General features: G+C 42.4%; 2 protein-coding genes across 3 annotated transcripts in view; both read left to right on the forward strand.

Moving 5' to 3' along the window:
- LOC133613904 (uncharacterized) overlaps positions 1-904 on the forward strand; it is a 79,977-nt gene extending 79,073 nt beyond the window's left edge. The window contains exon 22 of one of the 2 annotated variants that reach the window (XR_009816516.2): positions 465-480. Coding sequence is in view for 1 of the 2 variants with exons in the window: in XM_061971803.1 (XP_061827787.1) it covers positions 465-539 (75 nt within the window). In the remaining variant the exon portion in view is untranslated. Of the gene's footprint in view, positions 1-464 lie in introns of both variants that reach the window. The other variant, XM_061971803.1, reaches the window with a different exon arrangement.
- Positions 905-12,095: 11,191 nt separating this feature from the next.
- Positions 12,096-22,492, forward strand: part of zeb2a (zinc finger E-box binding homeobox 2a) — a 68,891-nt gene continuing 58,494 nt past the window's right edge. The window contains exon 1 of the mRNA XM_061971805.2: positions 12,096-12,583. Within this exon, the coding sequence (XP_061827789.1) occupies positions 12,526-12,583 (58 nt within the window). The 5' untranslated portion in view covers positions 12,096-12,525. The remainder of the gene's footprint in view (positions 12,584-22,492) is intronic.

Raw genomic sequence — 22,492 nt, forward strand, 5'->3', positions numbered from 1 at the left:
CCACAAAGTGATCCGTGCCACAAACTGATCCATGCCACAAACTGATCCGTGTCACAAACTGATCCGTGCCACAAACTGATCCGTGCGACAAACTGATCCGTGCCACAAACTGATCCGTGCCACAAACTGATCCGTGCCACAAACGGATCCGTGCCACAAACTGACCTGTGCCGCAAACTGATCCGTGCCGCAAACTGATCCGTGCCGCAAACTGATCCGTGCCGCAAACTGATCCGTGCCACAAAATGATCCATGTCATAATATGATCCGTGCCACAAACTGATCCATGCTGCAAACTGATCCATGCCACAAACTGACTGCTAATGTTTTCTATTGATTGTAAAGCAAAGCTATGTGTAGCTAGCTCAGTCATCGGTAGCTACAAGCTAATGCTAGCACGTAATATTTGACCTCTATGTGACATTCAAACCATCTCATCAATACACCTGCTGTCCTGTCCCTAGGGCCCCGTGATGCATGAAGAAGTGCATGTCAAATGTCCATTCATGAACAATGGGGCTCTTCAAACCTCTTCCTAGCCACCTCCTGCTCCATCACTGCTTCACACACCTCACAAATAGTCGCACTGGGATTTGAATGTTTTGTAGTTGAAGAAATTATTGAACAAGTCCTCTGCTGTAGTTAGAATATGTAAGAGTGTTGATGTTTATAACCAGCAGTAGTTAGAATATGTAAGAGTGTTGATGTTTATAACCAGCAGTAGTTAGAATATGTAAGAGTGTTGATGTTTATAACCAGCAGTAGTTAGAATATGTAAGAGTGTTGATGTTTATAACCAGCAGTAGTTAGAATATGTAAGAGTGTTGATGTTTATAACCAGCAGTAGTTAGAATATGTAAGAGTGTTGATGTTTATAACCAGCAGTAGTTAGAATATGTAAGAGTGTTGAAGGCCAGCCAGGCGCCCCCCAGTGGCGGACAAAGAAGCTGCGTGATGTCCTGGGACTGCCAAACATGACCATGGTCTTCCTGTGGACTCAAGGAGACAAACATCACCATGGTCTTCCTGTGGACTCACGCAGACAAAGCAGCCATTGAAGCGTCTCTCATGTCCACTTGTGTTCCCACGGCAACCAGCGCAGGGTCACCACCTGCTGTGTCAACTGAATGCAACTTTTAGGATAATCAATCATTTGATTGTGAGGTGAATGACCGCCATCATAACTATCATGTGTTGATGTTCATCATCATGTGATGATGATGATGTTCAGGATCATGTGACTGGTGTTCATGATCATGTGACTGTGATGATGTTCTTGATCGTGTGATGATGTTCATGATCATGTGATGATCATGATCATGTGATGATGTCATGCTAAAATGATCACATGACAATGATGTCATGCTAACATGATGATGATGATGCCATGCTTACATGATCACATGATGATGATGTCATGATCACATGATGATGATGTCATGCTAACATGATCACATGATGAGGATGTCATGCAAACATGATCACATGACGATGATGTCATGCTAGCATGATGATGATGATGCCATGCTTACATGATCACATGATGATGTCATGCTAACATGATGATGATGATGATGATGCCATGCTAACATGATGATGTCATGTTAACATGATCACATGATAATGATGTCATGCTTACATGATCACATGATGAGGATGTCATGCTAACATGATGATGATGATGTCATGATCACATGATGATGATGTCATGCTAACATGATCACATGATGATGATGTCATGCTTACATGATCACATGATGATGTCATGCTAACATGATGATGATGATGCCATGCTTACATGATATGATGATGATAATGATGTCATGCTAACATGATGATGATGCCATGCTTACATGATCACATGATGATGATGGCATGCTAACATGATCACATGATGATGAAGTCATGCTAACATGATGATGATGTCATGCTAACATGATCACATGATGATGATGATGTCATGCTAACATGATCACATGATGAGGATGTCATGATAACATGATCACATGACGATGTCATGCTAACATGATCACATGATGATGATGTCATGCTAACATGATCACATGATGATGTCATGCTAACGTGATCATGTGATGATGATGATGTCATGCTAACATGATCACATGACGATGATGTCATGCTAACATGATCACATGATGATGATGTCATGCTAACATGATCATGTGATGATGTCATGCTAACGTGATCACATGATGACGATGTCATGCTAACGTGATCATGTGATGATGATGATGTCATGCTAACATGATCACATGATGATGTCATGCTAATGTGATCATGTGATGATGATGTCATGCTAACATGATCACATGATGATGATCTCATGCTTACAGGATCATGTGATGATGATGTCATGCTAACATGATGGCATGCTAACATGATCACATGAGGATGATGTCATGCTAACATGACGTCATGCTAACATGATCACATGATGCTGATGTCATGCTAACATGATCACGTGATGATGATGTCATGCTAGCATGATCACATGATAATGATGTCATGCTAACATGATGACATGACGATGATGTCATGCTAACATGATCACATGATGATGATGTCATGCTAACATGATCATGTGATGATGATGTCATGCTAACATGATCACATGATGATGATGTCATGCTAACATGATCACATGACGATGATGTCATGCTAACATGATGATGGTGATGTCATGCTAACATGATGACATGATGATGATGATGGTGATGATAAAGTGAGCTGTTCTCCCTTCAGGAGCTCAGATGGATTATGGACTTAGGTACATCAACCATGTCCCCCACTGGGTGTGGACTTTGTGACCCAGCAGGAAGTCCAGGTCAGGACAGATGGGGGGTTGGGTGTTGGGGGGGTTGGGGGACCTCAGCTGTGATCCAACGCTAATCTTTTTATGACGGCAAACGCGAGCCGCTGGTCTTTGAGGGGTTAGCGGCAGGTGTGTCGGGGGGGCAGACAAACTCTGGAGGCGGGGCTTGAGCAGGTCCCGGAGGCGGGGTTACGTGAATGAGCAGGTGAGGACCAAGTCACGTGCGCACCCTCATCTCGACGTCTCTCACAACCCGGCGGCCATGTTGTGCCAGGAAGTGACCCCCCCCCATTCCTGTCCCTGCACTCCCATTGTGGTCTTGACAGGACCACATGTGACCTGGCAGCGTGTGAATGAGACCACCAGCACAAAGACCTTCACTTCCTGTCTGTGGTGGGGGTCTATCTCATGCTAGCACTAGCCTAGCATGCTAAAGTCTCCATATTATGAAGGACATCATTTTGTACAAATGTGATGATAACCATAGAGATACCCCCCCCCCCCCCTCCAAAGACCTGCACCTGGGTCTGAATGTTGTCTGTGTTGGAGGTGGACCCTGTCTTCCTTGTCCAGGTTGGACCCCGTCTTCCTCGTCCATGGTGCACCCCGTCTTCCTTGTCCAGGGTGGACCACGTCTTCCTTGTCCAGGGTGGACCCCGTCTTCCTTGTCCAGGGTGGACCCCGTCTTCCTTGTACAGGGTGGACCCAGTCTTCCTTGTCCAGAGTGGACCCAGTCTTCCTTGTCCAGGGTGGACCCCGTCTTCCTTGTACAGGGTGGACCCAGTCTTCCTTGTCCAGAGTGGACCCAGTCTTCCTTGTCCAGAGTGGACCCCGTCTTCCTTGTCCATGGTGGACCCCGCCTTACACCCCTCTGCAGCTGGGATAGGTTCCAGCCCTGCCGCCACCCCGAGAGGGACAAACGGTAGAAACTGGATAGATGGCTAATAGTTACGTCTAGTTAGTCACTCCTAGTCCCTGATCATCACTCCTAGTCCCTGATCATCACTCCTAGTCCCTGACCATCACTTTTAGTCCCTGATCATTACTTTTAGTCCCTGCTTGTCACTCATATTCCCTGATCATCACTCCTAGTCCCTGCTCATCACTCATAGTCCCTAATCATCACTTTTAGTCCCTGCTTGTCACTCCTAGTCCCTGACCATCACTCCTAGTTCATGATCATCACCTCTAGTCCCTGATCGTCACTCATAGTACCTGTTTGTCAATCCTAGTCCCTGATAATCACTTCTAGTTCCTGATCATCACTTTTAGTCCCTGCTCATCACTCATAGTCCCTAATCATCACTTTTAGTCCCTGCTTGTCACTCCTAGTCCCTGACCATCACTCCTAGTTCATGATCATCACCTCTAGTCCCTGATCGTCACTCATAGTACCTGTGTGTCAATCCTAGTCCCTGATCATCACTCCTAGTCCCTGATCATCACTTTTAGTCCCTGCTCATCACTCATAGTCCCTAATCATCACTTTTAGTCCCTGCTTGTCACTCCTAGTCCCTGACCATCACTCCTAGTTCATGATCATCACCTCTAGTCCCTGATCGTCACTCATAGTACCTGTGTGTCAATCCTAGTCCCTGATCATCACTCCTAGTTCCTGATCATCACTTTTAGTCCCTGCTCATCACTCATAGTCCCTAATCATCACTTTTAGTCCCTGCTTGTCACTCCTAGTCCCTGACCATCACTCCTAGTTCCTGATCATCACCTCTAGTCCCTGATCGTCACTCATAGTACCTGTTTGTCAATCCTAGTCCCTGATCATCACTCCTAGTTCCTGATCATCACTTTTAGTCCCTGCTCATCACTCATAGTCCCTAATCATCACTTTTAGTCCCTGCTTGTCACTCCTAGTCCCTGACCATCACTCCTAGTTCATGATCATCACCTCTAGTCCCTGATTGTCACTCATAGTACCTGTGTGTCAATCCTAGTCCCTGATCATCACTCCTAGTCCCTGATCATCACTCCTAGTTCTTGATCATCACCTCTAGTCTCTGATCGTCACTCATAATACCTGTTTGTCAATCCTAGTCCCAGCTCATCACTCCTCGTGCCTGATCATCATTCTTAGTCCCTGATCATCGCTCTTAGTCCCTGCTTATCACTCCTAGTCCCTGATCATCACTCCTAGTCCCTGATCATCACTCCTAGTACCTGATCATCACTTTTAGTCCCTGCTCATCACTCATAGTCCCTAATCATCACTTTTAGTCCCTGCTTGTCACTCCTAGTCCCTGACCATCACTCCTAGTTCATGATCATCACCTCTAGTCCCTGATCGTCACTCATAGTACCTGTGTGTCAATCCTAGTCCCTGATCATCACTCCTAGTTCTTGATCATCACCTCTAGTCCCTGATCGTCACTCATAATACCTGTTTCTCAATCCTAGTCCCAGCTCATCACTCCTCGTGCCTGATCATCATTCTTAGTCCCTGATCATCGCTCTTAGTCCCTGATCATCACCCCTAGTCCCTGGTCATCACTCCTAGTCCCTGATCATCACTCCTAGTCCCTGATCATCACTTTTAGTCCTTGCTCATCACTCATAGTCCCTAATCATCACTTTTAGTCCCTGCTTGTCACTCCTAGTCCCTGACCATCACTCCTAGTTCATGATCATCACCTCTAGTCCCTGATCGTCACTCATAGTACCTGTTTGTCAATCCTAGTCCCTGATCATCACTCCTAGTCCCTGATCATCACTCCTAGTTCTTGATCATCAACTCTAGTCCCTGATCGTCACTCATAATACCTGTTTCTCAATCCTAGTCCCAGCTCATCACTCCTCGTGCCTGATCATCATTCTTAGTCCCTGTTTATCGCTCCTAGTCCCTGATCATCACCCCTAGTCCCTGGTCATCACTCTTAGTCCCTGCTTGTCACCCCTAGTCCCTGGTCATCACTCCTAGTCCCTGCTCTTCACCTCTAGTCCCTGATCATCACTCTTAGTCCCTGATCATCACTCCTAGTCCCCGCTCTTGACCCCTAGTCCCTGATCATCACTCCTAGTCCCTGCTCATCACTCATAGTCCCTAATCATCACTTTTAGTCCCTGATTGTCACCCCTAGTCCCTGAACGTCCCTTTTTGTCCCTGATCATCACCCCTAGTTCCTCTTTGTCTCTCCTAGTCCCTGCTAATCAAACCTAGTCCCTGCTCGTCACTCCTAGTCCCAGCTAGTATTTCAGGTCCATCTAGTCACCTGCCCACTATTCTATTGTTTTTGTCCTGATCAAAGCTGACAAGACTTTGTTGACGTAGGAAAGTTCTAGAAGTTGTTGTCATTGACCAAACGTAACGCTGAGTTGTCACTGTTAGCTAGCTGCTAAGTGCTAGCTGCTAAGCGAGTGTTGTGAGTGACTGTCTAGCTGCTAAGTGCAAACTGCTAAGTGCTAGCTGCTAAGCGTGTGTTGTGAGTGACTGTCTAGCTGCTAAGTGCTAGCTGCTAAGTGCTAGCTGCTAAGCGTGTGTTGTGAGTGAGTGACTGTCTAGCTGCTAAGTGCAAACTGCTAAGTGCTAGCTGCTAAGCGTGTGTTGTGAGTGACTGTCTAGCTGCTAAGTGCTAGCTGCTAAGTGCTAGCTGCTAAGCGTGTGTTGTGAGTGAGTGACTGTCTAGCTGCTAAGTGCAAACTGCTAAGTGCTAGCTGCTAAGCGTGTGTTGTGAGTGACTGTCTAGCTGCTAAGTGCTAGCTGCTAAGTGCTAGCTGCTAAGTGTGTGTTGTGAGTGAGTGACTGTCTAGCTGCTAAGTGCAAACTGCTAAGTGCTAGCTGCTAAGCGTGTGTTGTGAGTGACTGTCTAGCTGCTAAGTGCTAGCTGCTAAGTGCTAGCTGCTAAGCGTGTGTTGTGAGTGAGTGACTGTCTAGCTGCTAAGTGCTAACTGCTAAGTGCTAGCTGCTAAGCGAGTGTTGTGAGTGACTGTCTAGCTGCTAAGTGCTAGCTGCTAAGCGTGTGTTGTGAGTGAGTGACTGTCTAGCTGCTAAGTGCTAACTGCTAAGCGTGTGTTGTGAGTGAGTGACTGTCTAGCTGCTAAGTGCTAAGTGCTAGCTGCTAAGTGAGTGTTGTGAGTGACTGTCTAGCTGCTAAGTGCTAGCTGCTAAGTGCTAGCTGCTAAGCGTGTGTTGTGAGTGAGTGACTGTCTAGCTGCTAAGTGCTAACTGCTAAGTGCTAGCTGCTAAGCGAGTGTTGTGAGTGACTGTCTAGCTGCTAAGTGCTAGCTGCTAAGCGTGTGTTGTGAGTGAGTGACTGTCTAGCTGCTAAGTGCTAACTGCTAAGTGCTAGCTGCTAAGCGAGTGTTGTGAGTGACTGTCTAGCTGCTAAGTGCTAGCTGCTAAGCGTGTGTTGTGAGTGAGTGACTGTCTAGCTGCTAAGTGCTAGCTGCTAAGCGAGTGTTGTGAGTGACTGTCTAGCTGCTAAGTGCTAGCTGCTAAGTGCTAGCTGCTAAGCGTGTGTTGTGAGTGAGTGACTGTCTAGCTGCTAAGTGCTAACTGCTAAGTGCTAGCTGCTAAGTGAGTGTTGTGAGTGACTGTCTAGCTGCTAAGTGCTAGCTGCTAAGTGCTAGTTGCTAAGCGTGTGTTGTGAGTGAGTGACTGTCTAGCTGCTAAGTGCTAGCTGCTAAGTGAGTGTTGTGAGTGCCTGTCTAGCTGCTAAGTGCTAGCTGCTAAGCGTGTGTTGTGAGTGAGTGACTGTCTAGCTGCTAAGTGCTAACTGCTAAGTGCTAGCTGCTAAGCGAGTGTTGTGAGTGACTGTCTAGCTGCTAAGTGCTAGCTGCTAAGCGTGTGTTGTGAGTGAGTGACTGTCTAGCTGCTAAGTGCTAACTGCTAAGTGCTAGCTGCTAAGTGAGTGTTGTGAGTGACTGTCTAGCTGCTAAGTGCTAGCTGCTAAGTGCTAGCTGCTAAGCGTGTGTTGTGAGTGAGTGACTGTCTAGCTGCTAACTGCTAAGTGCTAGCTGCTAAGCGAGTGTTGTGAGTGACTGTCTAGCTGCTAAGTGCTAGCTGCTAAGCGTGTGTTGTGAGTGAGTGACTGTCTAGCTGCTAAGTGCTAACTGCTAAGTGCTAGCTGCTAAGTGAGTGTTGTGAGTGACTGTCTAGCTGCTAAGTGCTAGCTGCTAAGCGTGTGTTGTGAGTGACTGACTGTCTAGCTGCTAAGTGCTAACTGCTAAGTGCTAGCTGCTAAGCGAGTGTTGTGAGTGACTGTCTAGCTGCTAAGTGCTAGCTGCTAAGTGCTAGCTGCTAAGCGTGTGTTGTGAGTGAGTGACTGTCTAGCTGCTAACTGCTAAGTGCTAGCTGCTAAGCGAGTGTTGTGAGTGACTGTCTAGCTGCTAAGTGCTAGCTGCTAAGCGTGTGTTGTGAGTGAGTGACTGTCTAGCTGCTAAGTGCTAACTGCTAAGTGCTAGCTGCTAAGTGAGTGTTGTGAGTGACTGTCTAGCTGCTAAGTGCTAGCTGCTAAGCGTGTGTTGTGAGTGACTGACTGTCTAGCTGCTAAGTGCTAACTGCTAAGTGCTAGCTGCTAAGCGAGTGTTGTGAGTGACTGTCTAGCTGCTAAGTGCTAGCTGCTAAGCGTGTGTTGTGAGTGAGTGACTGTCTAGCTGCTAAGTGCTAACTGCTAAGTGCTAGCTGCTAAGCGAGTGTTGTGAGTGACTGTCTAGCTGCTAAGTGCTAGCTGCTAAGTGCTAGCTGCTAAGCGTGTGTTGTGAGTGAGTGACTGTCTAGCTGCTAACTGCTAAGTGCTAGCTGCTAAGCGAGTGTTGTGAGTGACTGTCTAGCTGCTAAGTGCTAGCTGCTAAGCGTGTGTTGTGAGTGAGTGACTGTCTAGCTGCTAAGTGCTAAGTGCTAGCTGCTAGCTGCTAAGCGAGTGTTGTGAGTGACTGTCTAGCTGCTAAGTGCTAGCTGCTAAGCGTGTGTTGTGAGTGAGTGACTGTCTAGCTGCTAAGTGCTAGCTGCTAAGTGAGTGTTGTGAGTGACTGTCTAGCTGCTAAGTGCTAGCTGCTAAGCGTGTGTTGTGAGTGAGTGACTGTCTAGCTGCTAAGTGCTAAGTGCTAGCTGCTAAGTGAGTGTTGTGAGTGACTGTCTAGCTGCTAAGTGCTAGCTGCTAAGCGTGTGTTGTGAGTGAGTGACTGTCTAGCTGCTAAGTGCTAGCTGCTAAGCGAGTGTTGTGAGTGAGTGACTGTCTAGCTGCTAAGTGCTAGGTGCTAAGCGTGTGTTGTGAGTGAGTGACTGTCTAGCTGCTAAGTGCTAACTGCTAAGTGCTAGCTGCTAAGCGAGTGTTGTGAGTGACTGTCTAGCTGCTAAGTGCTAGCTGCTAAGCGTGTGTTGTGAGTGAGTGACTGTCTAGCTGCTAAGTGCTAGCTGCTAAGTGAGTGTTGTGAGTGACTGTCTAGCTGCTAAGTGCTAGCTGCTAAGCGTGTGTTGTGAGTGAGTGACTGTCTAGCTGCTAAGTGCTAAGTGCTAGCTGCTAAGTGAGTGTTGTGAGTGACTGTCTAGCTGCTAAGTGCTAGCTGCTAAGCGTGTGTTGTGAGTGAGTGACTGTCTAGCTGCTAAGTGCTAGCTGCTAAGTGAGTGTTGTGAGTGACTGTCTAACTGCTAAGTGCAAACTGCTAAGTGCTAGCTGCTAAGCGAGTGTTGTGAGTGACTGTCTAGCTGCTAAGTGCTAGCTGCTAAGTGCTAGCTGCTAAGCGTGTGTTGTGAGTGAGTGACTGTCTAGCTGCTAACTGCTAAGTGCTAGCTGCTAAGCGAGTGTTGTGAGTGACTGTCTAGCTGCTAAGTGCTAGCTGCTAAGCGTGTGTTGTGAGTGAGTGACTGTCTAGCTGCTAAGTGCTAACTGCTAAGTGCTAGCTGCTAAGTGAGTGTTGTGAGTGACTGTCTAGCTGCTAAGTGCTAGCTGCTAAGCGTGTGTTGTGAGTGACTGACTGTCTAGCTGCTAAGTGCTAACTGCTAAGTGCTAGCTGCTAAGCGAGTGTTGTGAGTGACTGTCTAGCTGCTAAGTGCTAGCTGCTAAGCGTGTGTTGTGAGTGAGTGACTGTCTAGCTGCTAAGTGCTAACTGCTAAGTGCTAGCTGCTAAGCGAGTGTTGTGAGTGACTGTCTAGCTGCTAAGTGCTAACTGCTAAGCGTGTGTTGTGAGTGAGTGACTGTCTAGCTGCTAAGTGCTAAGTGCTAGCTGCTAAGTGAGTGTTGTGAGTGACTGTCTAGCTGCTAAGTGCTAGCTGCTAAGTGCTAGCTGCTAAGCGTGTGTTGTGAGTGAGTGACTGTCTAGCTGCTAAGTGCTAGCTGCTAAGCGAGTGTTGTGAGTGACTGTCTAGCTGCTAAGTGCTAGCTGCTAAGCGAGTGTTGTGAGTGACTGTCTAGCTGCTAAGTGCTAGCTGCTAAGCGTGTGTTGTGAGTGAGTGACTGTCTAGCTGCTAAGTGCTAACTCCTAAATGCTAGCTGCTAAGCGAGTGTTGTGAGTGACTGTCTAGCTGCTAAGTGCTAGCTGCTAAGCGTGTGTTGTGAGTGAGTGACTGTCTAGCTGCTAAGTGCTAACTGCTAAGTGCTAGCTGCTAAGCGAGTGTTGTGAGTGACTGTCTAGCTGCTAAGTGCTAGCTGCTAAGTGCTAGCTGCTAAGTGCTAAGTGCTAGCTGCTAAGTGAGTGTTGTGAGTGACTGTCTAGCTGCTAAGTGCTAGCTGCTAAGTGCTAGCTGCTAAGCGTGTGTTGTGAGTGAGTGACTGTCTAGCTGCTAAGTGCTAGCTGCTAAGCGTGTGTTGTGAGTGAGTGACTGTCTAGCTGCTAAGTGCTAGGTGCTAAGCGTGTGTTGTGAGTGAGTGACTGTCTAGCTGCTAAGTGCTAACTGCTAAGTGCTAGCTGCTAAGAGAGTGTTGTGAGTGACTGTCTAGCTGCTAAGTGCTAGCTGCTAAGCGTGTGTTGTGAGTGAGTGACTGTCTAGCTGCTAAGTGCTAAGTGCTAGCTGCTAAGTGCTAGCTGCTAAGCGAGTGTTGTGAGTGACTGTCTAGCTGCTAAGTGCTAGCTGCTAAGCGTGTGTTGTGAGTGAGTGACTGTCTAGCTGCTAAGTGCTAGGTGCTAAGCGTGTGTTGTGAGTGAGTGACTGTCTAGCTGCTAAGTGCTAACTGCTAAGTGCTAGCTGCTAAGCGAGTGTTGTGAGTGACTGTCTAGCTGCTAAGTGCTAGCTGCTAAGCGTGTGTTGTGAGTGAGTGACTGTCTAGCTGCTAAGTGCTAAGTGCTAGCTGCTAAGTGAGTGTTGTGAGTGACTGTCTAGCTGCTAAGTGCTAGCTGCTAAGCGTGTGTTGTGAGTGAGTGACTGTCTAGCTGCTAAGTGCTAAGTGCTAGCTGCTAAGTGAGTGTTGTGAGTGACTGTCTAGCTGCTAAGTGCTAGCTGCTAAGCGTGTGTTGTGAGTGAGTGACTGTCTAGCTGCTAAGTGCTAGCTGCTAAGTGAGTGTTGTGAGTGACTGTCTAACTGCTAAGCGTGTGTTGTGAGTGAGTGACTGTCTAGCTGCTAAGTGCAAACTGCTAAGTGCTAGCTGCTAAGCGTGTGTTGTGAGTGACTGTCTAGCTGCTAAGTGCTAGCTGCTAAGCGTGTGTTGTGAGTGAGTGACTGTCTAGCTGCTAAGTGCTAGCTGCTAAGTGCTAGCTGCTAAGCGTGTGTTGTGAGTGACTGTCTAGCTGCTAAGTGCTAGCTGCTAAGTGCTAGCTGCTAAGCGTGTGTTGTGAGTGAGTGACTGTCTAGCTGCTAAGTGCTAACTGCTAAGTGCTAGCTGCTAAGCGAGTGTTGTGAGTGACTGTCTAGCTGCTAAGTGCTAGCTGCTAAGCGTGTGTTGTGAGTGAGTGACTGTCTAGCTGCTAAGTGCTAACTGCTAAGCGTGTGTTGTGAGTGAGTGACTGTCTAGCTGCTAAGTGCTAGCTGCTAAGTGAGTGTTGTGAGTGACTGTCTAGCTGCTAAGTGCTAGCTGCTAAGCGAGTGTTGTGAGTGACTGTCTAGCTGCTAAGTGCTAGCTGCTAAGCGTGTGTTGTGAGTGAGTGACTGTCTAAGTGCTAAGTGCTAGCTGCTAAGTGAGTGTTGTGAGTGACTGTCCAGCTGCTAAGTGCTAGCTGCTAAGTGAGTGTTGTGAGTGACTGTCCAGCTGCTAAGGGCTAGCTGCTAAGCGAGTGTTGTGAGTGACTGTCTAGCTGCTAAGTGCTAGCTGCTAAGCGTGTGTTATGAGTGAGTGACTGTCTAGCTGCTAAGTGCTAAGTGCTAGGTGCTAAGTGAGTGTAGTAAGGATGCAGAAGTGACTAGTGAGTGTAGCTGGCAGTTATGTTATCTGACTCTTAACACCGCCAGCAGGAAGTCAACATGACAAGCTGTCACTCAACTGACAGCTGACGAGTCTCCACACTTCCTGCTGGCCTCCAAAATAAAAGTCCTTTAAAGCCTGGGGGCAGAGAGCACCACGTGACTTTCTGCCCCCCTGTCATGAATGCGGCGTGACGTCACTCGGGTTGATGGCTTGTGTGACGTCACAGACGGAGAGCGTCCATCACCGAGAGAGAGAGAGAGAGAGAGAGAGAGCGCGTGCGTGTGCGTGTCCGCCCTCTCCAGTCACCAGACTGCGTGGACGCGCGCGCGCGCTCTCCACTTGGCCAAAAGTGTGTGGACGGGACGCAGCGTGGGTGATGTTGGCGTGAGCACCGTGGGGAGGTCATGGAGGAGCGCGCGCACTTGACGAGGAGAAAGCAGGCGAACCCACGCAGGAAAAACGGTAAGAAACGAAGAAAGTTCCCACGCAGCAACAAGTTGCGCGTGGACTTCTTGGCCACTTTCATATTTCATCATCATGGACTGTAATAAAGTCTCATTATTTACTTCATCTTTCATCTCACACATTAGTCATACTCTTACTTTATTAATATAAGTATTATTTTACTTTTATTCTCTTTCATCTCACACATTAGTTATACTCTTACTGTATTAATATAAATATTATTTTTATCATTTATCAACTTTTATTACATTTTATCTTTCATCTCACACATTAGTCAAACTCTTACTTTATTACAATAAGTATTATTTTATCATTGACTATATTACAATAAGTATTATTCAACTTTGACTACATTTCATTTCTCATGTCACACATTTAATGATAGCTTTTCTCATACTCTTACTTTATCAAAGTAAGTATTTTTCAACTTTTACTACATTTTCATCTATTCAAATAAATGTCATTTTTTATTTATTACATGCGACTCATTTTTTATGTCAAACATTAAAATCTTAAACCATTTTTTTTACAACCATTAAAATTAATTAATACATTTAATGCATTAAAATATATATATATATATATATATATTCAACTTTTACCGTATTTCATACTTTCAATCTGTTCAAATAAATGTAATTTTTTATTTAATACATGCGACTCGTTTTTATGTCAAATATTTTAAATATTTTCTATATTAAAATAATTGTTAAACCTTTTATTTACAACAATTAAAATTAGTTCATACATTCACAATGCATTAAAAAATATTTATATATATATTCTACTTTTACCGTATTTCATACTTTCAATCTGTTCAAATAAATGTAATTTTTTATTTAATACATGTGACTCATTTTTAACATTTTCTATATTAAGATAAATCTTAAACCATTTTTTTTACAACCATTAAAATTAATTCATACATTTAATGCATTAAAATAAATACATATATATATATATATTCAACTTTTACCGTATTTCATACTTTCAATCTGTTCAAATAAATGTAATTTTTTATTTAATACATGCGACTCGTTTTTATGTCAAATATTTTAAATATTTTCTATATTAAAATAATTGTTAAACCTTTTTATTTACAACAATTAAAATTAGTTCATACATTCACAATGTATTAAAAAAATGTATATATATATTCAACTTTTACCGTATTTCATACTTTCAATCTGTTCAAATAAATGTAATTTTTTATTTATTACATGCGACTCATTTTTTATGTCAAACATTTTCTATATTAAGATAAATCTTAAACCATTTTTTTTTTACAACAATTAAAATTAATTAATACATTTAATGCATTAAAATATATATATATATATTCAACTTTTACCGTATTTCATACTTTCAATCTGTTCAAATAAATGTAATTTTTTATTTAATACATGCGACTCGTTTTTATGTCAAATATTTTAAATATTTTCTATATTAAAATAATTGTTAAACCTTTTATTTACAACAATTAAAATTAGTTCATACATTCACAATGCATTAAAAAAAATGTATATATATATTCAACTTTTACCGTATTTCATACTTTCAATCTGTTCAAATAAATGTAATTTTTTATTTATTACATGTGACTCATTTTTTATGTCAAACATTTTCTATATTAAGATAAATCTTAAACCATTTTTTTTACAACCATTAAAATTAATTCATACATTTAATGCATTAAAATAAATACATATATATATATATATTCAACTTTTACCGTATTTCATACTTTCAATCTGTTCAAATAAATGTAATTTTTTATTTAATACATGCGACTCGTTTTTATGTCAAATATTTTAAATATTTTCTATATTAAAATAATTGTTAAACCTTTTTTTTTTTTACAACAATTAAAATTAGTTCATACATTCACAATGCATTAAAAAAAATGTATATATATATTCAACTTTTACCGTATTTCATACTTTCAATCTGTTCAAATAAATGTAATTTTTTATTTAATACATGTGACTCATTTTTAACATTTTCTATATTAAGATAAATCTTAAACCATTTTTTTTACAACCATTAAAATTAATTCATACATTTAATGCATTAAAATAAATACATATATATATATATTCAACTTTTACCGTATTTCATACTTTCAATCTGTTCAAATAAATGTAATTTTTTTATTTAATACATGCGACTCGTTTTTATGTCAAATATTTTAAATATTTTCTATATTAAAATAATTGTTAAACCTTTTTTTTTACAACAATTAAAATTAGTTCATACATTCACAATGCATTAAAAAAAAATGTATATATATATTCAACTTTTACCGTATTTCATACTTTCAATCTGTTCAAATAAATGTAATTTTTTATTTTTTACATGTGACTCATTTTTTATGTCAAACATTTTCTATATTAAGATAAATCTTAAACCATTTTTTTTTTACAACAATTAAAATTAATTAATACATTTAATGCATTAAAATAAATGTATATATATATTCAACTTTTACTGTATTTCATACTTTCAATCTGTTCAAATAAATGTAATTTTTTTTAATTTAATACATGCGACTCGTTTTTATGTCAAATATTTTCTATATTAAAATAATTGTTAAACCTTTTTTTTTACAACAATTAAAATTAGTTCATACATTCACAATGCATTAAAAAAAATGTATATATATATTCAACTTTCACCGTATTTCATACTTTCAATCTGTTCAAATAAATGTAATTTTTTATTTAATACATGTGACTTCATTTTTAACATTTTCTATATTAAGATAATTGTTCAACCTTTTTTTTTTTACAACAATTCAACATTAGTTCATACATTTAATGCATTAAAATATATATATATATATATATTCAACTTTTACTGTATTTCATACTTTTAATTTATTAAAATAAATATGAATGTTTTATTTAATACATCAAATCTATTCAAATAAATGTCATGTATCTTTTACATCATACATTGTCTATATTAATATGAATATTCAACTTGTTTTACTGCATATATTCTATTAAAATAAACATTATTCAGCTATTATTTGATGCATTAAAATATTCACCTTTTTCATACATTTACTGTATTAAAATACAAAGTAATATTCAACAATAACTTCACACATTTCATTTTTCAAATGAAAATATTCATATTAATTCAATACATTTACCGTATTAAAATAAATATTTGTCTTTAATCTCAGGCATTTTATCTATGAAAATAAATTGTATATTTTATTAAAATAAGTATTCATCATTTATTTCATACATATTGAAATAAATATTACTCATCTTTTTATGCATTTAATATATTAAAATGTCCAACTTGTTCCCTACATTTACTATATTGTAATTCTTATTTAATTTCATACATTTAATCTACTAAAATAAATATTATTCATCTTTTATTTTATACCTTTTGCCATTTTAAAATAAAGGCTATATAGCTTGTATTTAATATATTAAAATATATATTTTATTGAATACTTCATCTTAACAAAATTCACGTTTAATTTATACGTTTTACATTTTTCAGTAAATATCCATTTTTTATTTTTTATTAAAATTTTACTGTTGCTTTATTTCATATTTGTAGAATAATAAAACACATTAGTTAGGTTTTTTATTTATTTATTTGGATTTAATGTCTTCAGATTTGGATGTTATTTATGTACTTATGTTTTACTGGTATATATATATATATATATATATATATATATATATATATATATATATATATATATATATATATATAATGTGTGTGTGTGAGTGTGTAGTCACATGACATGATTGAAGCTTCCTTATAATGGCGGTGGTCCCAGTAATGGAGACTTGTCACCATGGCGACGTGTCCTAAACATTTGTAGAGCAAGTGTTGAGGTTGCTTGTGGCCCCGCCCACAACAGACATGTGACTGTCCAGGTCCTGGGGCAAGGTCGCACTCACGGAACAATCAATAGTGCAGCTGCACAGCTACAAGCCCCGCCCACCTCCATGACAGGCTGACTGACAGCAGGAAGTGGAAGTTGGATTTCCTGTCTTTTCTTCATGATGTCATAAGTCATAAGTCATGGCCAAGAGGAATCTTCTTCTCCTCCACCTTACTTACACCTCTTCTCCACCTTACTTACACCTCTTCTCCACTTTACTTACACCTCTTCTCCACCTTACTTACACCTCTTCTCCACCTTAGTTACACCTCTTCTCCACCTTACTTACACCTCTTCTCCACCTTACTTACACCTCTTCTCCACCTTACTTACACCTCTTCTCCACCTTACTTACACCTCTTCTCCACCTTACTTACACCTCTTCTCCACTTTACTTACACCTCTTCTCCACCTTACTTACACCTCTTCTCCACCTTAGTTACACCTCTTCTCCACCTTACTTACACCTCTTCTCCACCTTAGTTACACCTCTTCTCCACCTTACTTACACCTCTTCTCCACCTTACTTACATCTCTTCTCCACCTTACTTACACCTCTTCTCCACCTTACTTACACCTCTTCTCCACCTTACTTACACCTCTTCTCCACCTTACTTACACCTCTTCTCCACCTTACTTACACCTCTTCTCCACTTTACTTACACCTCTTCTCCACCTTACTTACACCTCTTCTCCACTTTACTTACACCTCTTCTCCACCTTAGTTACACCTCTTCTCCACCTTAGTTACACCTCTTCTCCACCTTACTTACACCTCTTCTCCACCTTACTTACACCTCTTCTCCACCTTACTTACACCTCTTCTCCACCTTACTTACACCTCTTCTCCACCTGCACCAACCTCTCCTAAATCCTTCATCTGGTCTGTGCTGACCATTCTCAACCTTAGTCTACCTTCAACACCTTAGTCCACCTTGGTCTACCTTCAACACCTTAGTCTACCTTAGTCCACCTTCAACACCTTAGTCTACCTTAGGCCACCTTCAACACCTTAGTCTACCTTAGGCCACCTTCAACACCTTAGTCTACCTTAGGCCACCTTCAACACCTTAGTCTACCTTCAACACCTTAGTCTACCTTGGTCTACCTTCAACACCTTAGTCTACCTTAGTCCACCTTCAACACCTTAGTCTACCTTAGGCCACATTCAACACCTTAGTCTACCTTCAACACCTTAGTCTACCTTGGTCCACCTTCAACACCTTGGTCCACCTTCAACACCTTAGTCTACCTGAGTCCACCTTTAACACCTTAGTCTACCTTCAACACCTTAGTCTACCTTAGGCCACCTTCAACACCTTAGTCTACCTTCAACACCTTAGTCTACCTTAGGCCACCTTCAACACCTTAGTCTACCTTGGTCCACCTTCAACACCTTAGTCTACCTTCAACACCTTAGTCTACCTTAGGTCACCTTTAACACCTTAGTCTATCTTAGTCCAACTTCAACACCTTAGTCTACCTTCAACACCTTAGTCTACCTTAGGCCACCTTCAACACCTTAGTCTACCTTGGTCCACCTTCAACACCTTAGTCCACCTTCAACACCTTAGTCTACCTTGGTCCACCTTCAACACCTTAGTCTACCTTAGTCCACCTTCAACACCTTAGTCTACCTTGGTCCACCTTCAACACCTTAGTCTACCTTAGTCCACCTTCAACACATTAGTCCACCTTCAACACCTTAGTCTACCTGAGTCCACCTTTAACACCTTAGTCTACCTTCAACACCTTAGTCTACCTTAGGTCACCTTTAACACCTTAGTCTATCTTAGTCCAACTTCAACACCTTAGTCTACCTTAGGCCACCTTCAACACCTTAGTCTACCTTGGTCCACCTTCAACACCTTAGTCTACCTTAGTCCACCTTCAACACCTTAGTCCACCTTAGTCCACCTTCAACACCTTAGTCTACCTTGGTCTACCTTCAACACCTTAGTCCACCTTCAACACCTTAGTCCACCTGAGTCCACCTTTAACACCTTAGTCTACCTTAGTCCACCTTCAACACCTTAGTCTACCTTAGTCCACCTTCAACACCTTGGTCTACCTTGGTCCACCTTCAACACCTTAGTCTACCTTAGTCCACCTTCAACACCTTAGTCTACCTTAGTCCACCTTCAACACCTTAGTCTACCTTAGTCAACCTTCAACACCTTAGTCCACCTTCAACACCTTAGTCCACCTTCAACACCTTGGTCCACCTTCAACACCTTAGTCTACCTGAGTCCACCTTTAACACCTTAGTCTACCTTAGGCCACCTTCAACACCTTAGTCTACCTTAGGTCACCTTTAACACCTTAGTCTACCTTAGGCCACCTTCAACACCTTAGTCTACCTTAGTCCACCTTCAACACCTTAGTCCACCTTCAACACCTTAGTCTACCTGAGTCCACCTTTAACACCTTAGTCTACCTTCAACACCTTAGTCTACCTTAGGTCACCTTTAACACCTTAGTCTATCTTAGTCCAACTTCAACACCTTAGTCTACCTTAGGCCACCTTCAACACCTTAGTCTACCTTGGTCCACCTTCAACACCTTAGTCTACCTTAGTCCACCTTCAACACCTTAGTCTACCTTAGTCCACCTTGGTCCACCTTCAACACCTTAGTCTACCTGAGTCCACCTTTAACACCTTAGTCTACCTTCAACACCTTAGTCTACCTTAGTCCACCTTCAACACCTTGGTCCACCTTCAACACCTTAATCCACCTGAGTCCACCTTTAACACCTTAGTCTACCTTAGGCCACCTTCAACACCTTAGTCTACCTTAGGTCACCTTCAACACCTTAGTCTACCTTGGTCCACCTTCAACACCTTAGTCTACCTTAGTCCACCTTCAACACCTTAGTCTACCTTCAACACCTTAGTCTACCTTGGTCCACCTTCAACACCTTAGTCTACCTTCAACACCTTAGTCTACCTTAGTCCACCTTCAACACCTTAGTCTACCTTAGTCCACCTTCAACACCTTAGTCTACCTTAGTCCACCTTCAACACCTTAGTCTACCTTAGTCCACCTTCAACACCTTAGTCCACCTTAGTCCACCTTCAACACCTTAGTCTACCTTGGTCTACCTTCAACACCTCAGTCCACCTTCAACACCTTAGTCTACCTGAGTCCACCTTTAACACCTTAGTCTACCTTAGTCCACCTTCAACACCTTAGTCTACCTTAGTCCACCTTCAACACCTTGGTCTACCTTAGTCCACCTTCAACACCTTAGTCTACCTTAGTCCACCTTCAACACCTTAGTCTACCTTAGTCCACCTTCAACACCTTAGTCCACCTTCAACACCTTAGTCTACCTTAGTCCACCTTCAACACCTTGGTCTACCTTAGTCCACCTTCAACACCTTAGTCCACCTTCAACACCTTAGTCTACCTTAGTCCACCTTCAACACCTTAGTCTACCTTAGTCCACCTTCAACACCTTAGTCCACCTTCAACACCTTAGTCTACCTTAGTCCACCTTCAACACCTTAGTCTACCTTAGTCCACCTTCAACACCTTGGTCTACCTTAGTCCACCTTCAACACCTTAGTCTACCTTGGTCCACCTTCAACACCTTAGTCTACCTTAGTCCACCTTCAACACCTTGGTCCACCTTCAACACCTTAATCTACCTGAGTCCACCTTTAACACCTTAGTCTACCTTAGGCCACCTTCAACACCTTAGTCTACCTTAGGTCACCTTCAACACCTTAGTCTACCTTGGTCCACCTTCAACACCTTAGTCTACCTTAGTCCACCTTCAACACCTTAGTCTACCTTCAACACCTTAGTCTACCTTGGTCCACCTTCAACACCTTAGTCTACCTTCAACACCTTAGTCTACCTTAGTCCACCTTCAACACCTTAGTCTACCTTAGTCCACCTTCAACACCTTAGTCTACCTTAGTCCACCTTCGACACCTTAGTCTACCTTAGGCCACCTTCAACACCTTAGTCTACCTTCAACACCTTAGTTTACCTTGGTCCACCTTCAACACCTTAGTCCACCTTCAACACCTTAGTCTACCTTAGTCCACCTTCAACACCTTAGTCTACCTTGGTCCACCTTCAACACCTTAGTCTACCTTAGTCCACCTTCAACACCTTAGTCCACCTTAGTCCACCTTCAACACCTTAGTCTACCTTGGTCTACCTTCAACACCTTAGTCCACCTTCAACACCTTAGTCTACCTGAGTCCACCTTTAACACCTTAGTCTACCTTAGTCCACCTTCAACACCTTAGTCTACCTTAGTCCACCTTCAACACCTTGGTCTACCTTGGTCCACCTTCAACACCTTAGTCTACCTTAGTCCACCTTCAACACCTTAGTCTACCTTAGTCCACCTTGGTCCACCTTCAACACCTTAGTCTACCTGAGTCCACCTTTAACACCTTAGTCTACCTTCAACACCTTAGTCTACCTTAGTCCACCTTCAACACCTTGGTCCACCTTCAACACCTTAGTCTACCTGAGTCCACCTTTAACACCTTAGTCTACCTTAGGCCACCTTCAACACCTTAGTCTACCTTAGGTCACCTTCAACACCTTAGTCTACCTTGGTCCACCTTCAACACCTTAGTCTACCTTAGTCCACCTTCAACACCTTAGTCTACCTTCAACACCTTAGTCTACCTTGGTCCACCTTCAACACCTTAGTCTACCTTCAACACCTTAGTCTACCTTAGTCCACCTTCAACACCTTAGTCTACCTTAGTCCACCTTCAACACCTTAGTCTACCTTAGGCCACCTTCAACACCTTAGTCTACCTTAGGCCACCTTCAACACCTTAGTCTACCTTAGGCCACCTTCAACACCTTAGTCTACCTTCAACACCTTAGTCTACCTTGGTCCACCTTCAACACCTTAGTCTACCTTAGTCCACCTTCAACACCTTAGTCTACCTTAGTCCACCTTCAACACCTTAGTCTACCTTAGTCCACCTTCAACACCTTAGTCTACCTTAGTCCACCTTCAACACCTTAGTCCACCTTCAACACCTTAGTCTACCTTAGTCCACCTTCAACACCTTAGTCTACCTTAGTCCACCTTCAACACCTTGGTCTACCTTAGTCCACCTTCAACACCTTAGTCTACCTTGGTCCACCTTCAACACCTTAGTCTACCTTAGTCCACCTTCAACACCTTGGTCCACCTTCAACACCTTAATCTACCTGAGTCCACCTTTAACACCTTAGTCTACCTTAGGCCACCTTCAACACCTTAGTCTACCTTAGGTCACCTTCAACACCTTAGTCTACCTTGGTCCACCTTCAACACCTTAGTCTACCTTAGTCCACCTTCAACACCTTAGTCTACCTTCAACACCTTAGTCTACCTTGGTCCACCTTCAACACCTTAGTCTACCTTCAACACCTTAGTCTACCTTAGTCCACCTTCAACACCTTAGTCTACCTTAGTCCACCTTCAACACCTTAGTCTACCTTAGTCCACCTTCGACACCTTAGTCTACCTTAGGCCACCTTCAACACCTTAGTCTACCTTCAACACCTTAGTTTACCTTGGTCCACCTTCAACACCTTAGTCCACCTTCAACACCTTAGTCTACCTTAGTCCACCTTCAACACCTTAGTCTACCTTGGTCCACCTTCAACACCTTAGTCTACCTTAGTCCACCTTCAACACCTTAGTCCACCTTAGTCCACCTTCAACACCTTAGTCTACCTTGGTCTACCTTCAACACCTTAGTCCACCTTCAACACCTTAGTCTACCTGAGTCCACCTTTAACACCTTAGTCTACCTTAGTCCACCTTCAACACCTTAGTCTACCTTAGTCCACCTTCAACACCTTGGTCTACCTTGGTCCACCTTCAACACCTTAGTCTACCTTAGTCCACCTTCAACACCTTAGTCTACCTTAGTCCACCTTGGTCCACCTTCAACACCTTAGTCTACCTGAGTCCACCTTTAACACCTTAGTCTACCTTCAACACCTTAGTCTACCTTA

This window comes from Nerophis lumbriciformis, linkage group LG13, assembly GCF_033978685.3.
Source record: "Nerophis lumbriciformis linkage group LG13, RoL_Nlum_v2.1, whole genome shotgun sequence".
NCBI lineage: Eukaryota > Metazoa > Chordata > Actinopteri > Syngnathiformes > Syngnathidae > Nerophis > Nerophis lumbriciformis.